At 44.5% G+C, this 15,312-nt stretch overlaps 1 protein-coding gene across 1 annotated transcript; it reads left to right on the top strand.

Moving 5' to 3' along the window:
• Nucleotides 1–3,931: 3,931 nt before the first annotated feature.
• Nucleotides 3,932–12,841, top strand: UPK1A (uroplakin 1A). Its single transcript, XM_087727428.1, has 7 exons — nucleotides 3,932–3,994; nucleotides 5,232–5,432; nucleotides 7,283–7,357; nucleotides 8,493–8,600; nucleotides 10,100–10,279; nucleotides 11,126–11,209; nucleotides 12,505–12,841. Exons 1-7 carry the CDS (start codon nucleotides 3,932–3,934, stop codon nucleotides 12,547–12,549), a joined length of 756 nt encoding a protein of 251 aa, XP_087583554.1. The 3' UTR covers nucleotides 12,550–12,841.
• The last annotated feature ends 2,471 nt before the right edge of the window (nucleotides 12,842–15,312 follow it).

Consider the following 15,312-nt stretch of genomic DNA (forward strand, 5'->3'; position numbering starts at 1 on the left):
ATTGAAAAAGCAAGGTAGAAATCTTTGGAGTGGGATGGGTGGTGTGTTTACCCAATAAAATTCATATCTTGCCAGCAGTGTGTGGGGGGGTGTTTCTGTTGATGCACGTGATGATGTCAGGGTGGGTGGGTGGACCCTCGCACCGCCACCACTACTAGTTCTATTGGTGCCTCTGCCAACGAAAACGGGCTCCCGAGCTCCGTTTTTGGCTGCGATATCCTCCTACAACCCTCTGCCACGGCACTCCGAAGTTCTGTTTTCACTGGCAGAAACACCGCGAGCCATTCCTTTGCTGTTTCCAGGGTGGCCCCACAGATCAGATCTAAGCACCCCATGGGCCGGATCTGGCCCCCCGAGTTTGACACCCCTGCTATAAAGCAATTGCAGCTATACCCAAGGTTCTTTGCTAAGGTGCCAAGGTGGTGCAGTGGTTAGGGTGCAGTACTGCAGGCCACTTCAGCTGACTGCTATCTGCAGTTCAGCGGTTCAAATCTCACCGGCTCAGGGTTGACTCAGCCTTCCATCCTTCCGAGGTGGGTGAAATGAGGACCCAGATTGTGGGGGCAATATGCTGACTCTGTAAACCGCTTAGAGAGGGCTGAAAGCCCTATGAAGCGGTATATAAGTCTAACTGCTATTGCTATTGCTATTGCTAATTGGCTTTGAAGGCCAACTCCTGTTTGGGAAAACGCTAGTAAGGAAGCGAGTTGAATTTCTAAATCCACATTCATTTCTCTGAGACTCTGATCAGTAGATAGGCAGGTGCTCACCTCCTGGAAGAAAATTTGGTATTTTCTCAGAAAGGTGGGGCAAAGCATACCAGGCAGGACTGGTTTAAGATGTAGAAAACTGGCTCTTGTTTTCCTTTCCTTCTCCTCGCAGAGCTATCCTGGATGGTGCAATGTGGGGCATCCAGGAATCTCTGCTATGCTGCCTCTTCAGCCTTATGTCCAACCTGACCAGTTAAACCTGCCCTTTGTGGATTCAACAGGCCAAGAAACAGGACTCAGGGACAGCCACTCCCTGATCAGAGATACTTCCCCAGTAGAGTTTCAGTTGTTTGATTCTTTCCATCTGTCCCTTGCTCTGTTCCGAGGCACAAAGACATTGCAAAATGTTTTAATTCAACCATTCCATGTCCAGTTTGGAAAGCAAAAAAGACGGAATCAAATGGCTGGATGTGTTTGTCAGGCACAGTGAAGGCCAAGCGTGTCCAAAACACACAGTCCATGGGCTGCTCGAGGCCCTGGGTAGCTAGTAATGTGGCCTCACAAGATCGTAAAATTTTTAACATTGTGGGATATACATATATTAACTACATTATACATTTTATATATGGCCCAAGGCAATTCCTCTTCACTCCATGTGGCCCAGGCAAGCCAAAAAGTTGGACTTCCATGGTGCAGACTATTTCTTGTTCTGAATTCAATCTTTTCTGAAGCTTCCTTCTCCCTCTCCTCCTCCTCCTTTTTTTCCTTTTCCTCCTCCTTCTCTTCCATCTCCTCCTCCTCCTCCTCTTCTTTCTTCTCTTCTCCCTTCTGCTTTTACTGTTCCTTCTCTCAACTCACTTAACAATAAATATGTTGATTGCTCCTTATCATGAATGATTTCGGACCATAAATACCTCTGGCATTCCAGATGGTACTTCACCATAGTCAGCTAACTCAGTCAGTAGCAAGGACTTCTGACACCTGAATGTCAACACCCGCTTTATCAATGGTGGGATTCAACCAGTCTGCACCTATTCGGGAGAACTGGTTGTTAGAAGAAATCTCATTTTGTTTTGTTCCACTTTACAGGGCTAATCCTGTAAGGAAGGCAGGAAGGAAACATTCTGGTGTTGTTTCTAGCCTAATCTTTATTGCCCTGCTTACAGAAACTGCCTCTCCGGTTACATTGTAACAGCTAAGGAGAAGCGCCCATCAATGTGAGTGATGTTGAGTTGGCCACACCCACCCAGTCACATGACCACTGAGTCACACCTACCCAGCTGGTCATTAGGGCAGAGAACCGGTTGTTAAATTATTTGAATCCCACCACTGAGCTTTGTCCACCTTTGGACCACATGGAACATATTCCTCTAAGCTTCAGAAATGGCAATCACAACTTTCCTTGAAAATCTGGGGATTGGAAAAGAGGGAATGGGATTACCTAAATTGCTTGCGGATTCCTTCTGCAGGTCAGATAAGATACATGATAAACAATATATTGTTGCATCTCTATTTTTCCCAAGGATTCAGTATTAAATTCCTCCTATCTTTCAGGAATGTTTTGGAGAGGTCAAAAGCAGTAGTTATTATTTATTTATTTATTTATTTATTTATTTATTTATTTATTATTTATTTATTTATTTATTTATTTATTTATTTATTTATTTATTATTTATTATTATTTATTTATTTATTTATTTATTTATTTATTTATTTATTTATTTATTTTGTATGCCGCCCACTCTCAGAAGACTCAGGCCAGCTTACAAATAAAAATCAGAAATGATTTAAATTGTTTAAAGTTAGTTCAGCAAGAAGAAGCTAAGGTCAATGTAGAATGTTATTAATTTCTTTATTTCTTTTTTCTCAATAGATTTTAGACTGTGTTTGTTAGAAATCTATACCGTGTACGGGTTCTGGGAAGTCGGGGGGGGGAGGAGGAGGGGGGTTGGGGGGAGGGGGGAGGGAGGGAGGGGTATATATTAAGCTAGACAAGAATTTGGTGGTAAACTAGAATTATTTTGACATACAAACATTTGTACTTCTATGTCTTACTGATTAAAGTTTCATCATTCCTCAATCAGTAAGACATCTAGAAAAAAAAATAAAAAAATAAAAAAGGGAAGGGGGGATACAAACAATAAAAAACAACAATTAAAAAATCCAACAACATTCATGACTTAGGATGGGGCTGGATAAATCAACAGCCCCAGGCCTGCCGGAACAGCCAGGTCTTGGTCACTTTGCGGAAAGCCGGAAGGGTAGTAAGGGTCCAGATCTCAACGGGGAGATCATTCCATAGGGCCGGAGCAGCTACAGAGAAGGCCCTCCCCCGGGGGGGTCACCAGCCGACATTAACCGGCAGATGGAATCCGGAGGAGGCCTAGTCTGTGCGATCTAATAGGTCTCTGGGAGATAATTGGCAGGAGGCGGTCTCTCAGGTAGCCAGGTCCGATACCATGTAGGGCTTTAAAAGTAATGACTAGCACCTTGAAGCGTATCCGGAGACCAATGGGAAGCCAGTGCAGCTCGCGGAGGATAGGTGTAACGTGGGTGTACCTAAGTGCACCCACAATCGCTCGCGCGGCTGCATTCTGGACTAGCTGAAGTCTTTGAACACTCTTCAAGGGCAGCCCCATGTAGAGCGCGTTACAGTAATCCAGTCTTGAGGTGACGAGGGCGTGAGTGACTATCTGAAGGGCTAGTTATGTCAATGCATCTGTTGGCCTGGGAACCAAATGCATTTTCAAAATACATTCTTTTTCATTTGTATGCTGATGCCTCCACTTTACACTTCTCACTTGTGCAAACTTTGAAGCATTTAAAGCAATGGAATAAAAAGACTGAGAGTATTTAAGAAGTTGCCGGGTTCAAATACATGTTTTCAAAAAAGTAGCTAAGCATATCAACAGGGCTACCTGGTGTACCATAGAAAACACAAAAATGTATATGTTGATACCAATGTGCATGCCATGGAGCACCTGGCCCACAAATAACCAGCTTGTTAGCTAACTGGCAAACCAGAACATATTAACATTTTATGAAGTGCAGATGTGGAAGGTATGAAAAAAGCTAACTTGTGCAAATGCCCTTTACTCTAAAGAATTGAGAAAAGCAATGAACCTAATTTTTCTTTCACTTAGCAAATTGTTTTTTTGTTTGTTTGTCTCCCTTCTGCAGAATTTGAGGACTGGTATCCAAGGAACCTTTTCTGGAAAAGCATGGAAGAAAAGAGATCTCCCCTTGTTGTGGGGCTATTAGTGATGGGCAATGTTATTATTATGGTAAGAGACCTACAAGCAATGCAGTGCTGTATCTCAGCAACGGGAAGATTCCTGAGTATTGACTCTGGTATCTGAAAAATGAGATGGGGATAGAATGACCTAGCTCGTGTTTTTGATTTTTTTTAAAAAAATGTTTTGAAATGTTGTATTGTATTGTATTGTATTGTATTTGGTTTATTTGTATGCCGCCCTTCTCCAGGAGGGACTCAGGGCGGCGAACAACTCAGGGGGGAGAGGGAACATAAACAACAGTACACATAATTAAAATACACGAAAATCACACAGCCATACCAGTCGAGAGGGGAGGGGAACTCATCAACCCCAGGCCTGCTGGCACAGCCAGGTTTTGACGGCTTTCCGGAAGGCCTGGAGAGAGGTGAGGGTCCGAATCTCCGCGGGGAGTTCATTCCAAAGGGCCGGAGCTGCTACAGAGAAGGCCCTCCCCCGGGGGGTAGCCAGATGGCATTGGCTGGTGGACGGAATTGTCTTAATCCAGGGGTGTCAAACTTGATTTCATTGAGGGCTGCATCAGGGTTGTGTTTGACTTTGGAGGCCGTGGTAAGTGTAGCCAGGGTGGGCATGGCCAACTCAACGTCACTCATGTCGGGGGCGCCTGTGGTGGCCCGATCACTCTGCCGGCGACAACAGACTCTGTAGCTCCGTTTTCAGCTGCGACAGCCTCCTGCAACCCTCTGCCAGCAAAAATGGAGCTCAGCATAGCCACACATAGTCTTCACGAGCTCTGTTTCCAGCTGCGACAGCCTCCTGCAACCTTCTTCCAGTGAAAACGGAGCTCAAGGGTGTGCATGGGGCCTTCCTGAACTCCATTTTCGCTGACAGAAGCACTGCGGGCCGGTCCTTCGCTGTTTCCAGGGCAGCCCTGCAGGCCAGATCTAAGCACCCAACAGACCGAATCCGGGCCCCGGGCTTTGCATTTGACACCCCTGATTTAAACATTATTCCCTATATTTTGTTGAATGAATCATCATTGGCCACATTCCCATAAACCACCATGGTGGGGTTCCTATAACACATGGAATACAAATGCACAATTTGAGGGCCTCCCAGAATTACACAGGACCCTCTACCAGTGTGGCACCGGGAGATTACAAAAGGAAGCTGAACTAAACTAAACAACCCACTGCATCACACACACACCCTGGACATGTTAGATGACAAAGAACCTGGTTTGATTTCTGGTAGTTTGGTGGCTAACAACCTTCCTCTGTTTCTACAGCTTTCAGGGCTGGCACTTTGTGCTGAGTCTATTTGGGTAACAGCTGATCCCTATAAAGTCTACCCCATCCTGGGAGTCACCGGCAAAGACGATGTTTATGCAGGCGCCTGGATCTCCATTTTCACCGGGTTTTGCTTCTTCTGCGTTTGCGTCTTCGGCATCATCAGCCTTGTGAATGGCAACCGCTTCATGGTGCTGGTGGTGAGTAACAACAAGAATCGGACTTCTCTATACTCTACGTTTTCTCAATGTAACTGTGGATGATAGATAGATAGATAGATAGATAGATAGATAGATAGATGGATGGATGGATGGATGGATGGATGGATGGATGGATGGATGGATGGATGGATGGATGGATGGATGGATGGATGGATGGATGGATGGTTGGATGGACGGACGGACGGATGGACGGACAGACAAACACCAACAGACAGACAGATAGCTGATAGATGACAGAGGGATGATAGATAAATAGGTAGGTAGGTAGGTAGGTAGGTAGGTAGGTAGGTAGGTAGGTAGGTAGGTATACAATCAGAGGTGGGTTCCTACCAGTTCGCACCTATTCGGTAGAACCGGTTCATCAAATCTACCGAACCGGTTAGAAGAGGTTCCACCAGTGGACCCGGAAAGCAGGCCACACCTACAGAAGAGGTTCCAACATTTTTTGAAACCCACCACTGGACCTTGGATATGATTGTTCTACACTATCATGCTCATATTTATAAAACTCAGTGCCTCTGTGAAAGGTAAGGATGACTACTGCGTTTGTGGTGCAATCAGAACATTGCGTGTGTTGAAGTTGTTTTAACGCGAACCAAAGATGCCTTTTAAAAAACAAGTTTACATCATATTCTTATGCAGGCCAGTGCTGTGTGTGAGGTAATTTAAGGTGGTTCTGACAAGTGTCGTCGGCATCTTCATATCCGGTCACATGGGCGGCAAGCCACTCCCATCCAATCACATGGGTGGCAAGCCACTCCCACAAAGGAGGCCACACCCACAGAGTAGGTTTGAACAATTTTTGAAACCCACCACTGGATACAATCAAGATCAAGGGAGGTACTAATACCACTCTATAGCCTTAGTAAGGCCACACTTGTTTTGGTCCGCACACTATAAAAAAAAGATGTTGAGACTCTAGAAAGAGTGCAGAGAAGAGCAACCAAGATGATTAGGGGAATGGAGGCTAAAACTTACAAAGAACGGTTGCAGGAACCGAGCATGGCTAGTCTAGTGATGAGAAGGATCAGGGGAGACAGGAGAGCAGTGTTCCAATATTTGAGGGGCTGCCACAGAGAGAAGGAGGTCAAGCTATTTTCCAAAGCACCCGAAGGCCAGACAAGGAATAATGGATGGAAACTGGACAAGGAGAGATTCAATCTTGACATAAGGAGACTTTTTCTGACAGAGAGAATAATCAACCAATGGAATAAAAGTTGCCTTCAGAAGTTGTGGGAGCTTCATCACCAGAAGCTTTCAAGAAGAGACTGGACTGCCATCTGTCAAATATGTTGTAGGCAGGGTCTGCTTGGGCGGGGTGGGGGTTTAGACTAGATGACCTACAAGGTCCCCTCCAACTCTGTTAATAGCTCCTGGGATGCAATTCCATTGTTGTCTCTGGTCGAAAAAGTACTTGTATTTTTCTAAGAATCTACCTGATCAGAGCAAAAACACTGAAAGCTCATTAGAAATTTAGCTTGTAATCCAGCGTTAAAGACAAGACATTTCCGTCTCAGCTGCTCCTCTCCAGCATATGGAATCAACATACTGTCACCAGATCAGTTCAAAAATGGTGTAAATAATGAACATTCATCAAAATCTCTTCTATACGGATTTGCTTATCCCTTTTTGAAAGTCAAGCCATCATCATGTCCAACTAGAGTATGGGAGAACAACGACAATAGCAACCAATCTGCATTATCTACAGATCAAGGGATACAATAATTATCTTTAATCCATAGTGAATATCCTGGGGAGGAAATGTTTCCAGGTGTGATTTTTTTTTCCCTTTGACATTGAACTTTAATCTCTATTTTCTTACCTTTCAGTACCTGGTCCTGATCCTGGTTGTCTACTTGTTTGAATGTGCCTCTTGCATCACCTCCTACACACATCGTGATTTTGTAAGTACAGGGTGCAAATTCTTCCCAACTTGGTCTTCTAAAAGATTTTGGCTCACTCTTTCCCAATGTCTGCTTTTACCGTGGTGAATGAGCCACCCAAAACATAATTCAGTCTGGGAATTTTAATGAAGCTTCCTTTTCCTTCCTTTGTCAGCCCCATTACTCTGATCAACTTTATGACTGTCTTGTATAGTACATAATATGGGGATGTTGGTGAATTTCTTTGATCTGTTGGCTCTTCAAAAACTTTCATGAGAACCAAAGCTTGGAGAAAGCTTGTACATTTTTGTCCACAAATAGACAAGAAAGGCCATGATTGCTTATTGTATGAGGATATGGATCCTTTGATCCTATAAAGGTACAATTAAGGTTCCCCTCGCACATATGTGCTAGTTTTATTATTGTATTTCTCATTTTAAAATTTTAAAAAATGCTTTTATCTTGCCTGTGAGCCACCCAGAGTCCCAATGGGAGTGGGCAGCATACAAATTTCATTAAACTAAACTCAACTCAACTAAACTAGTCGTTCCTGACTCTAGGGGGCGGTGCTCATCTCTGTTTCAAAGCTGAAGAGCCAGCACTGTCCAAAGACTTCTTCAGGGTGATGTGGCTGGCATGACTAAGCACCAAAGGTGCACGGAATGCTTTTTCCTTCCCACCAAAGGTGGTTCCTATTTTTCTACTTGCATTTTTTACGCGCTTTCAAACTGGTAGTTTGGCAGAAGCTGGGACAAATAACAGGAGTTCACTCCGTTACACGGCGATAGGGATTCAAACTGCCGAGCTGCCAATCTTTCTGATCGACAAGCTCGGCATCTCTTGCAGAATTGGCATAAGATGGTACTAAAATCATTTCTGAAGGGGGACAAAAATCATTTTGTCTCATTCTAAAAGACCAAAACAATCTAGAAACATTCGGGGGGTTTCTTCTCTTTTTTGAATGGTATTTTTTCCTCATAGATTGCAGATTAAAAAAGAAAAACCAGAATTGCAGTGCAAAGAGAAATGCATTTGGAAATGTAGAAATCTGTTTGCATATACTTTGTGTAAGCTGAAACTTTGGAAGTGAAATGTTTGTGTACCTGGGCTTGGGGAATGTAGTTGACCAACATTCTCTCCTTCTTCCTCACCCCAGGTAGTATCAAATTCCAGACTGGTAACCAAACAGATGCTGGGCTTCTACGGATCTGACACAGACCAAGGGCGGGAACTCACCCGGATGTGGGACCGTTTCATGATGGAGGTACATACCATCATCGTCCAGCCTGTGAGAATCGCGTCCTTCATCCAGATGTAGATCCAGAATGCATACATGGAGGGACTGCGAAAGCAATGCAACTTTGGCAGGCTGGGTCAAAATGCTAGGGATTGGAAACTGGACTTTCTTGTTTTTTTCTTTGAAGATGTTACGCTTCTCATCCAAGAAGCTTCTTCAGCTCTGACTTCCATACCCCACCACCAGCCTTTAATTTATTCATTCATTTTTTATTTGTCAACAAGTACAAGGAAACAAGTATGAAAACACATGAAAAATGGCACAAATAAATGGATATAAATAAGCAAAACATAGCCATAAACACATAAAAAGAGTACATATAAATGAGACAGTAGGACAAGGACGGTAGCAGGGGTGGGTTCCTGCCAGTTCTAACCACTTCTATAGAAATCAACAAATCTACAGTGCCGTTTAGAACCGGTTCCAGCTCCCTCCCCCCGCCCGTCTGCACATCATCAAGATGAAGAGCGAGAGGAAGAATTCTGGGAGTTGAAGTCCACAAGTCTTAAAGCTGTCAAGTTTTTTTCCTAAAGGGTTAGGGGTGCAAGGGTCTTGTAACTTGACAGTTTTAAGACTTGCACACTTCAATGCCAGAGTTCCTGAGCCAACATTTTGATTGCTAAGCAAGAGCGTTGTTAAGTGAGTTTCACCACATTTTACAAGTTGGCTATGCCCATCCAGTCACATGTCTGGCAAGCCACTCCCACCCGGTCACATGGCTGACAAGCCACTCCCACCCAGTCACGTGGCCGACAAGCCACTCCCACCCGGTCACATGGTCAGCAAGCCACTCCCACAAAGCAGGCCACACCTACAGAAGAGGTTCTAAAAAAATTTGAAACCCACCGCTGGACAGTAGGCACGCTGGTGCGCTGATGCATGCCCCCTTAGGGAGCTCTTAAGAAATGCGTAAGGCCCACAGTAGACAGCTTAAGCTTATTATAATTCAGTATATAAGAAGATGTATTTATATTTTTATGGAAGGAATTATAAAAATAATGTCAAAGCTGAAGAAGCTTCTTGGATGAGAAGTGAAACATCTTCAAAGAAAAAACAAGGAAATCCAGTTGCGTCTTGAAAAAGCACCTTTGGGACAACCAGGACTTGGATGACTGAGAATCTCCATAAATATTTAGTGATTGGGAACTTTGAAGATAGGGAAAAGATTGGAGTGAAACTGAAAGGCAGCATTAGGTATGGAGCAATAGCTATGCTCAACAACTAGCCAGGAAAAGAAAATAGTTCTCATCAGCTCCCCGTTCTTTGCAAAAATTGATAAAGCTGCAAAATTCAAAACAACTCAAAACAGTCTTAACTTTCTAAGAGAAAAGTTGGATGGCAGAAAGTCTAGTCAAGAGAAATTAACACACCCCCACCCCGCCAAAGGCAGCAAAATGTCCTTTATAATGTGGCTCTTTGCAATAAATATATGTATATGATCTTTCTTTTCACCGGTTCACTTTTAGCAACAGTGCTGTGGTGCCAATGATCCCTTGGATTGGGTAAACTATACCTCCGTCTTTCGAAGTAGATTCCCTGAAGCCGTGGCACCTTGGCCATTCTACTGCTGCAAACGTGATCGGAACTTTATCATGGTCAACGAGGAGGGCTGCAGACTGGGCCACATTGATTATATCAACACTGAGGTAGCAAGGTCTTCCATCTTCGTCCTGATGTTTACCTATCATTTTGGCATTCTTGGCAGTGGTGGTGATTCAATTTTTTTTACTAACGGTTCTGTGGACATGGATTGGTGGGCATGGTAGGGGAATGATACTGCAAAATCCCCATTCCCTCCCCCGGGGGAGAGCCTTCTCTGTTGCAGCTCCAGCCCTCTGGAATGACCTCCCCGTGGAGATCCGGACCCTTACTACCCTCCCAGCCTTCCACAAAGCCACCAAGTCCTGGCTGCTCCAGCAGGCCGGGGGGCTTGTGAAACATCCAGCCCCACGGAAACTGTGAATGTTGTGTGTTTTTTTTTTAAGTGTTGTCTTTGTCTAGTTATTTCCCCTTCCCTTGTCTATTGTGAGCCGCCCGGAGTCCTTCGGGAGTGGGCGGCATACAAGACAAATAAATACAATACAATAAATACTTCTGGGGGAAGGATACTGCAACATCTCCCTTTCCATCCCACTCCAGGGGGAAGGATACTGTAAAATCCCCATTTCCATCCCACTTCCTGGGGAAGGATACTGCAAAATCTCCCTTTCCACCCGACCTGCTCCATTCTCCTGTGCAAGGCAACAAAAGAAGACCCAGCCAATCAACTGGGACTCTGATTAGCTGGGACTCGGGAGGCAGGGAAGAGATGGGGGGGCGGGGCCAATCAAAGGTGGTATTTTCTGGTTCTCCAAACTACTCAAATTTTCCGCTACCGGTTAGCCAGAACCAATCAGAACTGGTTGAATAACCATCTCTGATTCTTGGGGATATTGGTACTGTTGGCAGCTCCTCTTCAAAGCAATCTCACTGGTTTGTCTTTCCCTTCTCAGGGCTGCTTTGAACACATTAAGCACGCAGTACAGAGCTATGCGTGGGGCGCCTCCTGGTTTGGTTTTGCCATTCTTATGTTCACAGTAAGTCCTAGCAGAAATGCTTATTTTGATGTGTTGGGGTTGCAATTCCAAAATTCTCTGGTGGGAACTATAGGAGCAATGGTTTAAGAACTCAAGAGATTGAGGAAAGATTATAACTTGAGAATTGAGAGGCCACTTTTCTGAAGTCCTGCTTATCCATGAAGCTTATCCTGAATATACTCCTCAAAAAGGACAGACTCTATCTGTCCTCAAAAACATCTACAGCACTACAGTTTTCACAAGGACCAGTCAAGGAAACACACCTGCAGTGCTAGAGGACAATAGTCCTTTCCTCGTGCTACTCTTCAAGAACTTCAATAGAAGACAATATATGTAGTTTTGAGATTGAGTTGTGGAGTCCTTGGTGCTCTCTGAGCTTGGTTATTTGCTTGCCGACATTTCATTACCCAACTCAGTAGCATTATCAGTATGTCTGATGATGCCGTACTTCAAGAACTGATATGTAGCACATATTTCTGCTTTTAGATAACATCTAGTTGATGTGCCTTCGAGCCAAGCTTTCTCAACCTAGTGCTCCTTAGACATATTTGGCCTACAATTCTTCATGGTGCCTACAAATTGATAGAATATCATCCCAATTCATATGTAGGCCATCAAATAAGCAATGCTTCTAGAAATCTTTCCCACAATTGGTGTTTTCCATTTCAAAACCAATTTAATTTAGATTGTGGTTGCTTGGCAAGGGATTGGATTGGTTGATCTCTGAGGTTCCTTTCAGTCCTTCTGCTGCACGAGTGTGTGAGGATAAAATTGAAGAAGAGGCGGTGGTGGGATGGGACATAAAATTCAGCTTGAGGTACTCAGGATGAGAAAAGGGACCACACCATTACAAAAAATTAAATAGGGGTGTCAGGGTTCCTACGGATGCCCTAATTAAATCAAGAGCCTCGAGCCAAACTTCAAAAGAAATCCAGTTAACTATTAGGAGCAACATGTCAGCACATACCCAAGTGAAGCCAACTCTGACCCCACGTAATTTACAGCCCAATTATGACCCTGTTTCCCCCCTCCCCCAGGGTGTGCCATAAATCACATTTTCCAATGGAGCACTTTCGTGGGCTGTAGAGATCACTTCCATCAGGCTGCTGTGGGTAACTGGGGAGACAGCCTTGAAAAAGATATGCCTGGAATATGCTTCTGTTTGTGGCTGCCAAGCTGCTTCGGCAGTTTCCCATCCCCCTTGCCTATGGCAATTCAAGAACAGGCCAGGGATGCTTTGCGAGTTGACAAGGGGCTTGCAGTAAATGAGTATTATTGTTGTTTTTCCCCCACAGTGTCCTGTCGTTCTTCTGGCTATATACCATTACACCACAATGTGAACAATTCCAGCTGAGTAAACGGAATTTTTCCTAAGAAGAGGAAGATGATGAACAAAGGGATGAAGCCCTTCCTTGAATTGGGGGGGGGGAATCTCCATGGATTCCCTCTGTACTATAACATGTTCTCCAAGGCCTGACTACTCCCTAAGATCACTTTGGGTGTAGAGGTTATTGAGCATCTCTGGAAAAATCATCCCAACTACTTTAGTAAAGCCTTTTTTAAAAATAAAAATATGTATAATAAATGTTCTTTGGTAGGTGTGAAGAGATTAAAAAAAAATGCTTTGGGAAATTCTGTAAGGAACTTGATGTGCAACTGAGCTATGCGTATTCACAGAGAACGCCCCAGGAATTCAAATCAACTCGATCTGACAATTCAATTTGGGTTTCTAAAAATAGGATCACAGTGATAAAAAGCAAAATCCTATAATCTCCCTCTCTCTTTTTCTCCTTTCTCCTCCCCTCTCTCTATGTATATAACTAAGCCAGTGGGATTTACAAAGCTTTTAAATGGCATGAAAACTCACCCTGCATTGACCTAGAAAATTATTCAGACATGGAACATTTGTCATAAGCTAGATAACTCCCAATACTGTACTGGGAATAGTCCCACTCCCAGTCAAAACAGTTTGGAATGGATTGGCAAGGAGAGGTAGGGCTGGTGCTCAAGGTGGATCAGTTCATCCATCTATCATTCTGTCCTATCCATCTATCCAGTGGTGGGATTCAGCCAGTTCGCACTATTCGGGAGAACCAGTAGGTAACTTTCTAAGCAGTTCAGAGAACCAGTTGTTGGAAGAAATCTTTTGTTTTTCCCCACTTTACAGGGCTGATCCTGTAAAGAAAGCAGGAAGGAAACATTCTGGAGTGGTTTCTAGCCTAATCTTTATTGCCCTGCTTACAGAAACTGCCTATTCATTTAACCCTTATTACCACTGTAACAACTAAGGCGAAGTGCCCATTAACCTGAGTGACATTGACTTGGTCACGCCCACATGATCACATGACCACCGAGCCCCGCCTACCCAGCTGGTCATTAGGGCAGAGAACTGGTTGGTAAAATATTTGAATCCCACCACTGCATCTATCCACCCATCTTTCTGTCCTGTTTATTCATCCATCTTTCTGTCCTGTCTGTCCACCTGTTCATCTATCGGTCTGTCCAACTTTCTGTCCTCTCTGTCCATCCATGCATCAATCTGTCTGTCCACCTATCTTTTTAACCATGGCTAAAACTCATGATCGTGTTACCGATCACGTAGCCAACCATGTAGAGAAGTCTCATCAAAGCATTTAGTCTCCAATGGATCAATGACTTGCACAGAGTAAGAATAGAATGGAATGGAATAGAAATAAAAAAGGGACGCGATGGGATGGGATGGAGATGGAATAGGAAGAGATTCTTTATTGGCCAAGTGTGATTGGACACATATGGAATTTATAACTAGTACACCAGTTTCTTAGCACTTGCTAGCAAGAAAACCAGTTTAGCTTCCTTGCTGGTGTCCCTACTCCAGGACAGCAACTAATCTCCGCTGTAAAGGCCATTTGGCTCGACTCCTAAACAGATGAGAGATCCAAGAATTTCTCGCTGCAGATACTAAATGAGGATCCAAGTGGCCCATTGACCGTGTTTTAAATATGATGTGAAGGTAAAAGTTCCCCTTGCACATATGTGCTAGTCATTCCTGACTCTAGGGGGGGCGATGCTCATCTCCATTTCAAAGCCGAAGAGCCAGCGCTGTCCAAAGACATCTCCGTGGTCATGTGGCCGGCATGACTAACCACCAAAGGCGCACGGAGCGCTGTTACCTTCCCACCAAAGTGGGTTCCTATTTTTCTACTTGCATTTTTACATGCTTTTGAACTGCTAGGTTGGCAGAAGCTGGGACAAATAACGGGAGCTCACTCCGTTACGCAGCGCTAGGGATTTGAACCGCCGAACTGCCGACCTTTCAATCGACAAGCTCAGCGTCTTAGCCACTGAGCCACCACATCCCAAATATGATGTATACATGCATACATTTTCATCCCGTTTCACCTCTGCAGACAGTGAGACCACAGTGAGACCAAGGTTACCAGTTTGCCTTTATTTGTTAATTGGTTTGAATTAAGCCATTTAGTACAAGAATCCCAGAAAAAAAGGGAAGTCAACTTATATCCAAAAAAAAAAAGAACTGCAGCACATCAGAGGCAACAAGGAAACATGGGCTGTTAAAAACACAGGCACATATAGACAGGCCAGTATGGCAGTGGTCGCTTCACAGTATCGGGGGGAACAGGGGACGGTCACGTCGTCTGCTTCCCGTTCGAAGTGCTGCCTCGCGCACGGAGGCATCGTACAGAGGAAAGAGCAGGGAGCCATTTCCTTGGGGCCGTCAAGCCGTGGCTGGCCCACGTGCAGTGGAATAAGGTGGCAGGAAAGCCACGGTGGGAGAGGGAGGGCAGCCGTGGCCACTTAACTACAGCTGCAACTAGGATGCTTTGGTGCTCCTGCATACATTGCAAGATGGGACAACAAACCGGGTTAAGAACAAAGCATCGCAATCTGCACACGTCAAGGATTCAAAAATCAACCGCAGGTTGCAAGGATCACCCCCATTTTTCATCTCAGAAATCTAACACCCAATTTTGTGCAATGGGTAGAGACAGAGCCAACCTGCCGGGGGGGGGGGGGGGGAATGATCAGCCATGGAACCAATTCCCTGCAGATTCCCAGGTCAGAGTCTGCACCGTGTTTTACATGTAGTCCTCGGCTTACAG

The sequence above is a fragment of the Thamnophis sirtalis genome, unplaced genomic scaffold, assembly GCF_051295495.1.
Source record: "Thamnophis sirtalis isolate CommonGarterSnake01/CBP01778 unplaced genomic scaffold, rThaSir2_p1.2 scaffold_13, whole genome shotgun sequence".
In the NCBI taxonomy this organism is placed as follows: Eukaryota; Metazoa; Chordata; class Lepidosauria; order Squamata; family Natricidae; genus Thamnophis; species Thamnophis sirtalis.